The 14,553-nt window shown below is 40.1% G+C and overlaps 2 protein-coding genes across 2 annotated transcripts in view; both read right to left on the reverse strand.

The window, feature by feature from the left end:
- The window catches only part of LOC139208344 (cyclic AMP receptor-like protein A), a 49,153-nt gene extending 39,607 nt beyond the window's left edge, over window positions 1-9,546 (reverse strand). The window contains exons 1-5 of the mRNA XM_070837992.1: window positions 9,392-9,546; window positions 4,486-4,538; window positions 3,559-3,613; window positions 2,445-2,501; window positions 2,284-2,344 (exon numbers count right to left, since the gene is read on the reverse strand). Of these exons, the coding sequence (XP_070694093.1) occupies window positions 2,284-2,344; window positions 2,445-2,501; window positions 3,559-3,613; window positions 4,486-4,538; window positions 9,392-9,448 (283 nt within the window). The 5' untranslated portion in view covers window positions 9,449-9,546. The remainder of the gene's footprint in view (window positions 1-2,283; window positions 2,345-2,444; window positions 2,502-3,558; window positions 3,614-4,485; window positions 4,539-9,391) is intronic.
- A 2,474-nt stretch (window positions 9,547-12,020) lies between these two features.
- LOC139208811 (mid1-interacting protein 1-B-like) lies at window positions 12,021-13,613 on the reverse strand. The gene has a single exon (XM_070838560.1). It carries the CDS (start codon window positions 13,353-13,355, stop codon window positions 12,843-12,845), a length of 513 nt encoding a protein of 170 aa, XP_070694661.1. The 5' UTR covers window positions 13,356-13,613; the 3' UTR covers window positions 12,021-12,842.
- Between the last annotated feature and the right edge of the window lie 940 nt (window positions 13,614-14,553).

Here is a 14,553-nt window from a genome sequence, read left to right on the forward strand (position 1 = left end):
AGCCGTGCGATGCAGCTCCCACTGGACTTGGAGCTTTGCAACAGAACAAAGAGCCCGTTCAGCTGGTGCTTATGTACAGCGGTGTGTCCTCAGTGTGAGGATCCTCATGATAAACCGAGGTGACAGGCACCAACCCTGCAGCCCTAACTCACTGCTCATCGCCCTGTATCTACTCGAGTGTGTGTGTGTGTGTGTGTGTGTGTGTGTGTGTGTGCATTCTTGCTCTTGCTACAAAGTGAGGACTGTAACCTTATTTAACTAACAGAGTGAGGACATTTTGGGAAGTGAGGACATTTTGGCCGGTCCGCACAACTTCAAAGGACTGTTTGAGGGTTAAGACTTGGTTTTAAGGTTAGAATTAGGTTTAGCTGAAGGTCAGAAGTTAGGTTAGGCATTTAGTTATGATAGTTAAGGTTAGCGTAAGGGGCTGGGCCAATGCAGTATGTTTATGAGGGTCCTCACAAAGATAAAAGTACAAGAATGTGTATGGGCATGTGCCTGCAATACCAATAAAACAAGCCTGGTGAAGTACTGTATTAGCAGCCAGTCCTAACTAAGAATCTTTAAGCTAATCAAGGCTAAAGGAGCTGTAATTGCAAAAATGCCAGTGATGCTGATAAAAGCAAGATTTTTAATGTGAAAACAATCCTGCGTTAGAAGTTCAAACCACAAAGAGATCTTCCCACTAACAACAAGTTGGGAACCTGTACGTGTGCCTCATTAGTCCACATAAAATGCTACATTCCTGTTCTGTCATTGGAGGAAAATCATCTCCTCATACAGGGAACGGTGATGAAACACTGGAGGTGTCTGGTTTGAGGGCGGTACGCTGAAGCATGCAACACGGCGCTTGATTCCCAAGTATTACGCCATCGTTGTGGGTGTGGTATTCGTGTAAAGGAGTGTGAATATGCCTGAATGATGTGCAACTTTTAACCACTGCGTCACAAGCCTGAACAGCTGGCGTATATCCAACTGGAGAGTAAATATCCTCGCCTTTGTTCTGAGAACTTTGGGATAGGATGCACAGGCTGAGTTGATGAAATGAAAGTAATAAAACACAAGAGGGTAGGCTTTTACACATATAAAACAGCCCCTACATTAAAATTATGGCAACGTCGTTACTTAGGGCTGGGTGATATGCATTATAAATAATATCTCAATATTGTTAGGCTATGCCAAGATACATGATGTGTACAGTTTCTCTAAAATAATATACCAGAAATTCTCAAATATGCCAGAGGCCAGAGGACAGAAGGGGCCGAGCCTTTATGCTAAAACAGGCTTACATTTGTGACAGGTCTTTATTTCTAATTCTCTCTGTTTCATAACTATATTTGATTATGCTTTATGTTTTAGTATGAAGCCTTACTGTTTTCTGATCTTGAGCCTCAACCTTTAAGGGAGGTAGCCTTGTGGGGCGAGTTTGTTGTGAAAGTGAGTCTCTCCTGGTGTGTGAGAGAATCACAAGTATGTTGAAAAGTTCATGTTAGTAGGAGAAAGTTACGTTGCTTTAGCCATTAAGTGTACAATGGGGATACTGGAGATACAGGAGCACAGACCTCATCTGTCACACACACACACACACCTTTCACACCAAGTCCCTGTTTATGTAACGTTACCACGGCGTCTTCTTGTACTCTTCACGGCAGAGTTAGTCCACAGTGCAGCTACGATTCAGGCCAGAGTGAATTAACTCCAAAGTATGGTTCAGAGCTGCAGAGCTTGAGTTCAACACGCTATCTGATGACTGATGTTGAAACATTTGTTTTGGCCACTAACAGCAAATACACTGAAAACACGAATATAACAATATGCTTATCTACTATATCGCACATTCATTCATTTGAATATATCAAATACATTCACTACATCGATCGCCCAGCCACGAGAGAAAATAACCTGTTAAAGCATGCAACTGTAGATAAAATATACAGTAAGATATGATGTGTAAAATGGGATAAAGCTTTAAATGATTTGTGTTTTGGGACCAATGTGCATTCTATACATAGTTTTTTGTTAGTTCTTTTGACCAACTGCAGTGGCTTAACAAACGCTTATTTAAAAGCATCTGTTCATCACTTTCAAAAGCTCACTTTCTGTCCCACATCTCGTGCTAAAAGATGAAACAATCTGTGTCAAGGCACAAAAAAAAAACCAAACAACAAAGTAATTTTATTTTCCGCTGTGATAAATGATGTCTTTGTTATGTCTTTGCTGTCCTTCTCAACTCTGAAAAAGTTAAAAGTGCGTCTGCGAGAAATTAATTAAGTTTTGCCTTACCAAAGTACGTTAGCCACCAGGCCTGGAAGTCGCAAAGCGATCCTTCTGGATGCGATTCACCCTGGGGAAAGAGGGAAGTACAGAACAGGGACACATTTTCACAAACCACCCAAAAAAAGCCACGATGTGTGTGTTTAATGAAATAGACAACAGTAACTCACCATGACATATGCCGTGCTGTCGAAGAAGGCAGCTACAGTCAGGCAGAGAATCATCTTCTGCACAATGAAAATGAGAGGACGACATGAAGAGGAATTCTCTAAAACAAACTCCCTTGTAAATATCCCAGTGCGTTTATATTCACTTAGAGAGAAGGGCAAATTATAGATCAAATGATCACTGATGTGGCTGACAGCCTTTGCATACGACGTCCCTGGTGACAACGTGAAAACATCACAGAGGAGAGAGTCTCCTCAATTCCTTATGTACAAACTGAAGTCATTATATTTCACATGGAAAAAAAATCAATAACCTGCATGCTACTGAAGTTTGAAGAGGATGGTTGCAAGCTGTCAGCCTGTAGGGGGGTTACAAACCGAGGCTGTGGTAGGTACATAAAGAGGCATTTGGACGCACACGCAGCACTTTATCAATCTGAGTCCAGCAATGACCCTGCCAAGGCTACCAAGGAAGAGGAGGAGGGGGAGGTGGAGACGGAAAAAGAGCGAATGAGGGCCAGAGAGCACTAAAGACTATTGACTGACGGATAACCTTTATAAGGGTATGGCGGTAAGGAGAGGGTTTATGTGGTGTGAGAGAAGTGGAGGAGAAAGAGGAAGAGATGGGGCCGAACTGGTCATAGAGGTAACAGATGCATGGGAAATCCATGTCAAGGTGTTCTTTACTTCAGATTAGGAAGAGATAACATGGGGCGCTCCTGAACTTGACAAACCTGCTGGACTGGCTTCAAAAACACCAAACAAGCTGCACACTCAAACAGCCTCCATAAACAAAAGATGAGGTCAATTAGAAACTAGATTTCTTTTTGAATCAAAGAAAACATCTAACTAATATTATTCATTGTACAGTCACACCTTTAATCCAATGCAAACCTCCTCATTTTGAGAGAGAAAAAAGCACAAGACAGCAGTCATTATTATCACAGAATGACCATGAGTCAATTAACTCCACAACTGATTAATTTGTGCAGTTTAATTGGGTTCAATTATAGTAAGATTTGGAATGGCTAATTGAACACATTCCCAGTGGCAATGAAGCAAACAGAAATGGAAGAAGAGGAGTCGAAACATACTGTACATTGTAGTGTAAACTCACCTGGGCCAAAGAGTGATACCTCCGAAGCAGCCAGATCACAAACAGCATGAAAATGCTGTGAAGAAAGAAGAACGACAACAGTGAGATGTTTCCTACTAAGCACAAAGGCAACCATTTCAACAGGACGGGCCATTTGCAGTCCTAACGATGTTAACGATGACATAAATACATCATAACAAGTCCGACACTTACTCTAACTACTGATATTCTTTAGCTTGGAGTAAGATCACGGACCATTAAAGCAGCGTCTGTTCAGACTGAAACTGATGAAACCTTCTTAATTGAAACATCTGAAGGAGTGAATTCACCAGCGGAAGAGTAACCACGACAGCCAAATGATGAGGCTAAAGTGTTTAGACGCAGTTCGTCAAATGACCACTAGACGCCGCCTCCAAAATCACAGCTGCCTATTCAAACTAATGGGAAAACCTCCAATGACTCCTTTGAGTTTCTTAACGTGTCCCAACTTAGTAATTTTCCTTGTTCTAAGGTTTGTTTTTAAAAATGATTGCCCAATTAAACTGATATGTCCATCTGCAGAGACCAGAGAGACTTTACATCAAAGCATGAAAATGAACTCTCATCCAACATTGCTAGCTGTTAGCAACTAGGTATGAAAACATTCAGGGTATAAAAGGTTAAGAAAAAGATTCTCAAGAAGACCAGTTTCTATATAGACCACTAGTTTATAGTTAACTCACACCAACCTTATAATCCTAAGACCTCTTAACAGAACAGATATGTGACTCAAGCTGACACACTTTTCTAACAGTTTAATATCATGTCCAGTTATATAAAGAACAAATAATACATACCAGTGTGTCCTTATAGATATGAACAGTTCAACCATTTGATGTGTAATAAAAGTCAAGGGTACAAGACAAAGTATCATCTGAGAAAGAAATAACTTGTAAAAAAAATATTTACCATCCTACTAAGGAGAAGGTTCCTGTGGCTCGTTTTACTGTCAAAATCACCACCTGTAAATCAGAAACAATTCTTTACTATTCGGCTCATAAGCAAAGACAATATAAACACCGTCTTAATGTGTAGAGTTGTCATATGCATTACTTTGTGTAGTGTTTTGTTTTCTTAAGTAAACCACTGTGCAAACTTAGTGCCATGCAAATACTGTCTGTCATTATAATCACAAGCTTACAAATTACCGGGTTGACAAAAAGGCGGTCATTTGTTCAAGCAGGTCTTTTGTGTGTTTATGTGCGTGTTTGCAAGCAGACGTTCAAGGGAAGGAAGTATAATAAAATTGACTTTGCCTGCACTTCACTTCAGAGCGTCACACGCAACACATATGGTGTTTGTTTGAATGTCACCTCCACATGCATTTGACCCATTTTAACGTGCTGTTTAAACAAAGGGGGCTGTTAAGTGACGACTGAGCGAAACGAAACACAGAGAGGCAGATGTGTTAACGGGGCGAGAACCTGACACTCAACATTTTTGTGCAGAGTAACATCCAAGCTGAAACCGATCTGAGAGCTACTCAGAGAGAAAGACAAGAGAGGAGAGGAAAAGAATGGAAGAAAGAAAAGAATGACGACGGTGTGAGTCAGTTCTGTAAACTTCAGGAAAAAACGAAGAGGCCGGCAATGGTCTTGCGTGTAGCATCAAGGCTGTGGCATTATCTAATGTCATACACCTGTTTCCACAACAAAGGTCTGCCCTCAATCAGCAAAAACACGTTGTCATGTTTGATGCTGCAGAGGAAACGGGGGCATCTATTGCCAAAAGAGTCAGGAAATGTGACTGCTTTTATCAAATGCATGGAAGAGGATTTTAAGTTTTATGTAGTTTTTTGTTTTTGCAGCAATGTAAGCTTCCTGGAGTCTCTTAAATATGTGATTTACCAAGAGAGGTGGACGACACACATTTTCTCTTAGGCCTCTAACCAGTCAATCACCATTTTAATTACATTTGAATGCCTCCCAACATAGAACTGCAGGAGTGATCTTGCATTTTGAACTTAATTATGCTATTTTTAGGGCAGATTAATCTCCTATATAATATGCAAGTCACGCAAACATCTGTATTGTGGTTATCATGGGCAAATATATTACCATGAGTTACCCTCTGATTTTCATCAGTACTAAATACCAAAAAAGGATGAGCAATAAACTTGAAGTCAAGACAGCCTTATCATATTAATAAAGATCTTACTCTTCATTTCGAATGAGTAAAATAATTAGAGCTGCGACTAACGATCATTTACTATCAATATATCTGCCAATTATTTTCTCAATTAATCATCTGGTCACTGACACTCAAAAACCAAAATATATTCAGTTTGTTATTACAAAAGACAAAGAAAAGCTGCAAATTTTCTTAATCAAGAAGCTGGAACGAGTAAATGTTTTGTCTTTATGCTTGAAAAATTACTTACATGATTACCGATTATCAAAATAGTGCTGATAACTTTTCTGTTCATTGACTAATTGTTTCATCTGCAAGTAATAGATTAAATATAGCCTTATGAACCACAACAATTCATCAAACTATCTGCTGTAACACTGTACTTCCAATTCACTCAACGGCATTGAGCAGAAGTGATTATCCCCAAATAAATATTACTAGTCGGCCTAGTTAACATCCAAACTGTTCAATAGGCCCGTATAGTATTAATGGTGGCCAGTCCAGATTTACGAACACGATACTTTCCAACAAAGAACAAAGAGCCCACTGAATGATTATTTTAAATCTGTGACAATCTGCTGTTCAGCTGACGGAGAAAAGACGATGTTGCAGGCATGTCAGCAGCACACAGGATTTGGATACGCCTGAATAGTGAACAGGATGGGAGAGTACGGGGACGGATGAATTTATGAATGCTTTCTATTTAGTTTTCATTTAAAAGTGTGATACCAAGCTCAGACTGGTAGGCCATCTGCACGGAGAGAGATCTAAGACTAGAAAGAGTCAACTTGTGTCCTGTAGACGGGAACTTGCATCTTGGAAATTGACATTTGAATGAATTCGCAAAGATTTGTACAAATGCATACATATAACAAAAAGAAACGTCAGCACATATGTGTCAAGTGGTAGTTAACTACTTTTAATGTGTGATCATTGTCTGTTCTTTTCTTTCAATGGGACTTTTTAACCACAAAAGGTTAAAAAGTCTCATTGAAAGTTTATAGAGCGCTTGTCTTGAAACTCTAAGACACTATACAAAAATAGTGTCTTAGAGTTTCAAGACAAGCGCTCTATAAATAAAATGTAATATCATTATTATTAGAGAAAACAAGATTATCTCAAAACTACATCACTTGATCCACAAATGCAAATTAAACCATTCACAAGTCAATTTAAGATCTGATACTGTTTCACTGCAACTAATGAGTAAAGACAGAGGAAATATATATATATATATGTAGTTTTTCAGGTATTTGTACATAAACATGTATGTATTGGTACAAATCATTGCACATTCCTTCAAATACCAATTTACACGACACAAGTTAACTTCTACATCACACAAGTTAACTTCTACATCACACAAGTTGACTCCAACTAGTATTAATGGGACAAGTCTCCCTCCATACGTCTGTATCTGGGTTAGTTCAACAGTCCATACAACACTGCGATCAAAACCTCACAATTATGAGCGACTGCTTGTCAGAACGGGAGAGCTTTGCCTCAGGACGAGTCAGCATTACTGCAGCATTCTTCCATTGATATAGTTAGGTCGAGAGAGCAGACAATAACCTGGAGCCTAATGCTGCTGGCACGCAAAGCTACGCCTACTCACATTAACACATTCGCAGCAACAGAGGCAACACTGGTTAGTTAATTCATCTGCATGTGTGTCAACCTCAACTGATTCAATCTGGGTATTTTCTATCAAGGTTACTCTGAAGACAAGGGAACTATTGAAGGGTTTATCATCATCTCTAACACAAATCCTCAGAGTGTGGACTTCATGCAACCTTCAAATTCAAAGCAATCTAATTTGAAGCCTGCTTTTCAGTCTGGCAATATCATACGGGATTGCACGACTGTGTAAAGTGCTCCTACTGATGAACATAACAGGAACAACTAACTGTGGAATAAATTATGATGTTACAAACCATTACATTACATTCATTTGGCAGATTTTTCTGTCTTACACAAAAACGCACACAAAATGAGCTCAAGCTTCATTGGAACAAGAGCAAGATGTCATCCAAAAACCATAAGTGCGTTCCTCCAAAACAAAGAGCGTGTTCAGTGCTACAGTGCAAGGGCATGGAAATATTAATACATTTAGGAAATGACATATGGGTGTTTTTGTTATGTCTGAAAATGATGTTTTTAAGTCTCAGGCAAAAGAAGGGCGGCAAGAGAAGTGCACCGAAGCGTAGCGCTGCACTGTGGCTGACAGGTATAAAGGTGCGGTTCACCTCACTCCCAAATGGGCAAGTACCTGAGTCAAGCAGCGACAAGGAGCCATTATGGTGAGCTGACAGGTGGAGTGGTGTGGATAAAGTTAGGGGTGTTGAACACCAGGCGGACAGCAGAGCTCTGGTGGCAGACAGAGGGGCTTCTGCAAGGAGGGATCTCTCTCTCTTAATAAAAGAGTTTGGTCTAGACCTGCTCTTTATGTAAAGCGTCTTGCGATAACGCTGTTGTGAATTGGTGCTATATAAATAAAGATTGATTGACTGAATGACTGAATTACAGTTATCCAGGTGGGAGCCACGTCTCTGGTGAGGGAGGGACAAATCCTCCGGGCATGAGGAATCTACAGGAGCAGGTTACTGCTGCTAAAAGCACGTCCTCAAAAAATGACATAACATTGTGTTAAAACCTGTCTGACAGTCTCAACAGTATCTAAGCTTCACAAGGCCTTTACCTAAATAAAAGTATCTCACTCAGTCTGTGTATGTGACTCATCTGTGCCATATCCGACTATTGATTGTACAAGTACCTTTTTGTACAGTGCTTTCATTTTAACAACAGATACATTGCACATATAGTTTTTTGATATCATATATTTTTTTATATTCTACATTAACTATCCCTATTCTATGTATGTTGATGTGGCACCATATATATCAAGGCAAATTCCTTATAGTATGAAAACCTACTTGGCAATTATCAGCAGTATTATCAGCATTTATAAGACTTTAAGTATCAAAAGTACGAATGCAGAATTTTCCCTGCCAGTGTTATATTAATGTATTACTTTATCATTGTTGTTGGTGCAGTAGCATGTTCATTTAGTGTTGTACAAGGCTGGAAAGTCTTCCCTGCTTTACATATGACTGAGCAGTTTAATCTAACATTGTTTGTAAAATCTTAATCTGCAAAGTAACTACAGCTCAATAAATAAATGAAGGGGAGTAAGAAGTACAACATTTCTCTCAGAAATGGGTAAAAAAAAAGGTCTAAAACAGCATAGAGTGACTACAAGCACTTTACAAACAAAACACTGTTACTGTTGTTGTGTATTTTCACCTTCACAGTCTGCTAACACCTGAGTCTGCACAACTGGTTCCCTCATCATTTCAAGATAACAAATCTGACCTTTATTCTGATAATCGACAACAAAAATAGATTCTTCACACGTGCATGTCTGAGATCCCACTCCAAAATAACGTTGTTTACCATTAAGGCACAAAAACATTGTTGCGTTAACTGTGTGTGACAATAACTCAAATATAAAAAGCTGGTAATGCTCAGGAACCATGCTGTTAACATCCAATTGTTTTGACAGAGCGTGTAAATGATTAGTAAAGCTAGTAAATAACCCCCAAGTAAGCTAACAGTGAAACGTTATGTAGTTAGCTAACTAGCTAATTAGCTCACAGTGAGTTTACAGTTACTATCAGCTACTTACGCATCGAGAGTCTTCTGAATGTGTGTTAAAAAATACGCAGCGTGAATCGTTACTCATTGCCTTTGGATTTTCACTTTCCAATTACAGCCACAGTGATTTTTTGAGATAATTTCCCTCCAAATTGTTTATGTTTTTGCTGTAGCTACTCTTCCACTTCCGGTTTCTACGGCGCGCACAGAGGGACAAAAAGCACCACCGACCCGTTCTGAGGCAAATGTCGTCCAAAGGGGGAGAGGTGTCTTATAGTTTGGCATGTACATTAAAACTCTGTGTTGTAATGTTTTTGTCTTATTCGCAAGTCAAAGTGCATCTTTGCTGTATTTTTCTTTAACAAAATGCTAATTACTTCCTGTAAAAGTTGACAATAAAAGCATTTGTATAAATAGTTTCAAATTAAAAGAAGTTATGTAGCTCTATTATTGGAAGACCACAGTGGTGTATTGTAAATATATTTACTCAAGCACTGTGTTTTTTTTGTGGTACTTTCATTTTTTTACTAGATTTTTACTAGATGCTTTACAAATTCATTTCTTACATATAAAACATGTAGTTTATAGAATATGATGTATTATACAGATTAAACTTTAGCTTCACTTCCAACAGCTACATGACAGTAAATGCTTCTAACACAACAGTGCATCAGTAATACTTACATTGCTGACACTTTAAGTACATTGTGTTTTCTGATCATACCTGTGGGAGAGTGAAAGCCCTTTACTGTGGGCCTTTGCCATTCACCTCAAGATTAATGATCATGTTATCTCGGTGGATGTTTTTAGAAACCAGAAAACATATTTGCAGCAGATTGCAGCATGGTATGTTACCTTTGTCCTAAATGTAGACAGCAGCGGCTGCATTTCCTGTAAACAGCCTGAATCTCATAAAAGAAAGAATTTTCAAGGTGTGTCTCTTGTTTGAGGAGTATTCTTCCCTTAGTAAAGGGTTTACAGAAGAGTTTTATGTTTCTCTGAAAAAAGGCAGACAGGCACAATACTGAAACTGTTTAAGTCATTTCGCTGAGTTATGTGTGATTTTAAGTACTGACTGAAAAGTGTCAAAATTATTCACAGAATGAATCCTATATACTTTCCATAGTAGTTGAAGGAATCTTGTACATAAAATGTAAAATAGTTGTACTCCAAATATTGGTATTTTGGAGTATAACTGTATGATATTAGTCTATCTCTAACTATAAATATGTGTTATGGTGTTCGATATATGTCCTCTCTGGCATGTACACTGAGATCTATTAAAGTGAGTTTCTATCACCTCTATTGTCTCTCTATTCTGAAAAGAGGCAACTTAGCATCGCCAATTAAACATTTTTGCATGTGCTTTCCTGTGTGTTTTGTATGAGAGTGTAAGCTGCCAGTGGGTGTGTTGCACCCTTTGACCTTTTGTGACACTGAAACTCCAGCTGCACCCATTTTCCTCTTTGGCCTTTGAGGCTGTCACTGTCAGTTACTCAAACAACAATGATGGAAATCTGTTACCTCTTTTCTCCCTCTGACACGGTAGAAAACAACCACATGCATGTGTGTCTGCACACAGACACACATATCTTTCTTCAAAATACATATAAATGTATAAATAGAAAGCAAATTTGATTCTGGTACTTTCCACATACTGCAGCATAATATGTTTCTGTGTGAAGCTGATTAAAATAAACCAGTGCATCAACACTTCTACTGTTTTATATGATGCAGCTGCTGTTCTGTAGTTTGGGAACTGAATGAGAAAAAGGCTTTTAGCTGCGCTCAAAATGGCCGAATACATGGCACATCTTTGAGCAACCCATTCCTTTTCCTCAGGCTCTTCGGTTTCAGATTTCATTTCAAGGTGTTGTCACTTAAAGCTTAACTACAGGCAACATTCCTCACCCTGCAGGTAATTTTGAATCCACTGTTTAACAGATTTAAAACTGCTGGTGGCCAAAACTGTGTTACCCCTCTGCAAATTTTCGTGTTTCAAACAAATCTGCTTTTTGTTTCCTCGTATGATGCCAATAACACGACAGTATCGTAGGCTGTTACTCTCATTCACCAGGGTTCACCTCAAACACAAAGGGCCTAAAAAAATCAAATTATCAGACTCCGAAATAAAATGTCGGCATGTTTTAGGTGCTGTACTCAAACATTATCTTAACTAAAATAAACTATAGGACAGCATCTATATCAGCAATGGTTGAGGCTGACAGTCAGTGTTTATATGCTGTCTATGAAGGGAAACCAAAGATAGTTCTCACTGACAGTTCTTTTCTAAAATGAAGGGATAGACCTGAAAACGACATTTTCTGAGTGTGATTATCAGGCTTCCTTGGTCTGACTGTTTTTTTTTTAGTTAGAATATCAAATACTTGAGCGAAACAGGAAGACACTAAAAAGGTGTTTTATACTATCCAAGATGCATAAATCTTTGTTTTTGACAAACTACTGATGTGTATTCAGGGTTTCATGTACTAACACTGCACTATGGAGAATGGGGATAAATGGAAACCTACAACTTAAACAAGTTTTGGTCATCTGAAAAGGCAAAATGTATTTTTTTTCCCTGTTTGCTTTGTAATATAAAGCTTTTTTTTCCTTTGATTAAACTGCATTCATGATAAAATAGCACATAACAAATGAAGTAAGTATACAAAAGTTTATTTTAGAAACAAATATCAGTACAAAAATTGTGCAGAACGTGCATACAAAAGCATTTGCTTGTTTTGACAGATGGACATCTCCAGTAACACCCTGATAATAGCAAATGAATGAAAATAACAACAGAGCTTCTCATTATTCTTTGTGTATTTGAATTATCAGCTGATTCTGGTTCATTGACCATGTAGGACATCAGGAGATCACAGGCGGCTGCAGTAAGCATCTGCCTCCCTCCGTGCCATTTAAAGACACAGACACATCAGGTTTGAAGGAGCGCACTGGTCACACACACAGACAAATAACGTCCGAACACACCGACATCATGAGCCTCACAGAGAGGAGGCTAAATCTTTTGTCAGTATCTCCCTCAGAGGGGCGGTTCAGACGACAGGTCCCCGTGGTTCATGCGGTCCACTTCCTCTCCAACTTTGAAATAACATTTGGCTCTCAGACTACACAGTTTGAGGTAATAAATAACATTAAATAAAGGTATAAATATGTTTCATCTGTGCGTCACAGGAAGGCATGATGTGTACAACACTTTGGAGTGCAAAACATATGGGTTTGATGTTCAGTACACAGAGGCTTTCTTCAGGATCAACACATCTACAGTCACAAACACAAGAATAGACCAACGCCATGAAGGCCTATAGAGAGAAATAAGCTGTCCTTTTCTCTACCATCCAAGTGTTTGTCCATCATTTTCATCAGTAGTAGCAGGAGCAGCAAAAAGACCCATTATTAGAAGTCAGTCCAGCCAGTCTAATAAAAAAAATAATAAAATCTGTGTTTCAGTTTCTGTGGGCTTACTGGCCCCATCCGCCGATACCAATCTCCTGCTTGTAGCGCTTGGTGAGGGAGACGGCCTGTACTGTGAGCTTGGACAGCACCCCTTGCAGCCCATTCAGGTGGTACTGGAACTGCTTCTCCAGGTCGTCGTCCTCCTCCTCGTCTTCCTCCTCCTCCGATGATGATAATGATGATGATGATGATGAGGCGGAGGAGGTGGATGCGGACGAGTTAGTGCGGGTGATCTTCATGCTCTCCTTGCGCATCTCGTCGGCAGTGGCGCACCTGACCCCCCACTCCATGTCCATGCGGATGGACTTGAGCAGCTGGTAGTAGCTGTACATGTCCCCCTCGTCCTCGTCCGATTTCAGGGAGCTCATCTCCCTGTCCTCGTCCAGCGGGACGTCCCGCAGCAGGCTGGGCACCATGACCGTCTGGTCCATGTTGTTGACGGCGCCGATGAAGCGGTTCATGGCGTTAAAGAGGGAGTTTTTCTGGTTGTTGGTTTCTGTGAGCTGCATCATCATCATCTTGGCGAGTTTTGTTGATCAGAAATGAGATCCGAGTTTCTCGTCTTGTTTTTCTCCTCTGTGGGTCTCTGCTTTAATTCCGGGCTGATCGGCTTAAAGAAAGCGTCTGCTTGTCTGTAGAGCTGCAGCGGGGATTGGCTGTCCTGTAAATCAGGCGAGCTGCTCTGGTGACTTGACTTTTCCCGTTGAGTGTTTGCGCCCTTCTTGTAGTTTCCTGTCTGTGGGAGGACGGGTGCGTCCTTATATAGGCTACAGATGCAGGTGGTTCCGTACGTTGAAGGCGGCCCCACAACCTGTTTGGCAAGTTCTTCCACTGCAGTTGTAACCGGACCCAAATGACCTGAAATAACACAGAGCAGAGATGTTTGGCACATTTTCTAGAAGAGGAGTGGCTCCAAACTGACAGTTGGGGGTATATCCAGCTCCACCGGGTGCAGATATCCCCGTAGATTTCCCCGTAAAAACGCTGTTGCGCGTATTTACGCACAACAGCTGTCACCCCACTTGTCACAACTGTCTGATAACTACCTAAACTCACCGTGCACTGCGCTGTCCTGTGTTTCTGCACTATGATTAGTCTTCCGGTAAAAGGAGGACTGATATTGCATCACCACATTTCACATACTGTTCCGATGAACCACACACAGACAGGGTGAGGCCCGACCGAGCGGACCGGAACATGAATATTCATCAGCCCTGCCATCAGCCCACTGCTCGGGCTTCCAGTAAAACCAATCTGATGGCCGTATGCGCTCCGTCGGAGGCGGGAAATGTCGATTTTGGACCAATGAGGCGGCCACGGTTCTGATTCTCACACATGGAAAGCTGGTGCAACATGTGGTCGAACACCAAAGCTTTGGAATAATTATTATTTAACTTTTCTCTCAGTCATCTGCAGTGGTGGAAGAAGCATTTGGATTCTTTAAGTAAAAGTACAAACACATTAATGTAAAAAGACTCCAGTACAAGGAAAATACAGACAATGATCAGAATAATGTACTAAAGCTATCAAAAGTACTGTTTCTGCTGACAAAATGGTGCATTAACTTATATAACTGGTCCTAACGTACCAGCTGTGTGGCACTGTTAGAGTTTTAAGCAGTATTTCACAGGTGTTTTATCACAGGTGGGTAGTTAAGTCCACTGGTTGACAACCAAGGGCTCAGACCCTCCAAAGGGTCACCAGATAAATCTGAGA

The sequence above is a fragment of the Pempheris klunzingeri genome, chromosome 10 (assembly GCF_042242105.1).
Source record: "Pempheris klunzingeri isolate RE-2024b chromosome 10, fPemKlu1.hap1, whole genome shotgun sequence".
Lineage (NCBI taxonomy): Eukaryota > Metazoa > Chordata > Actinopteri > Acropomatiformes > Pempheridae > Pempheris > Pempheris klunzingeri.

Bases quoted from the DNA above. Each gene is read 5' to 3' on its own strand.
- LOC139208811 (XM_070838560.1), bottom strand. From the start codon at position 13,355: ATGATGATGATGCAGCTCACAGAAACCAACAACCAGAAAAACTCCCTC.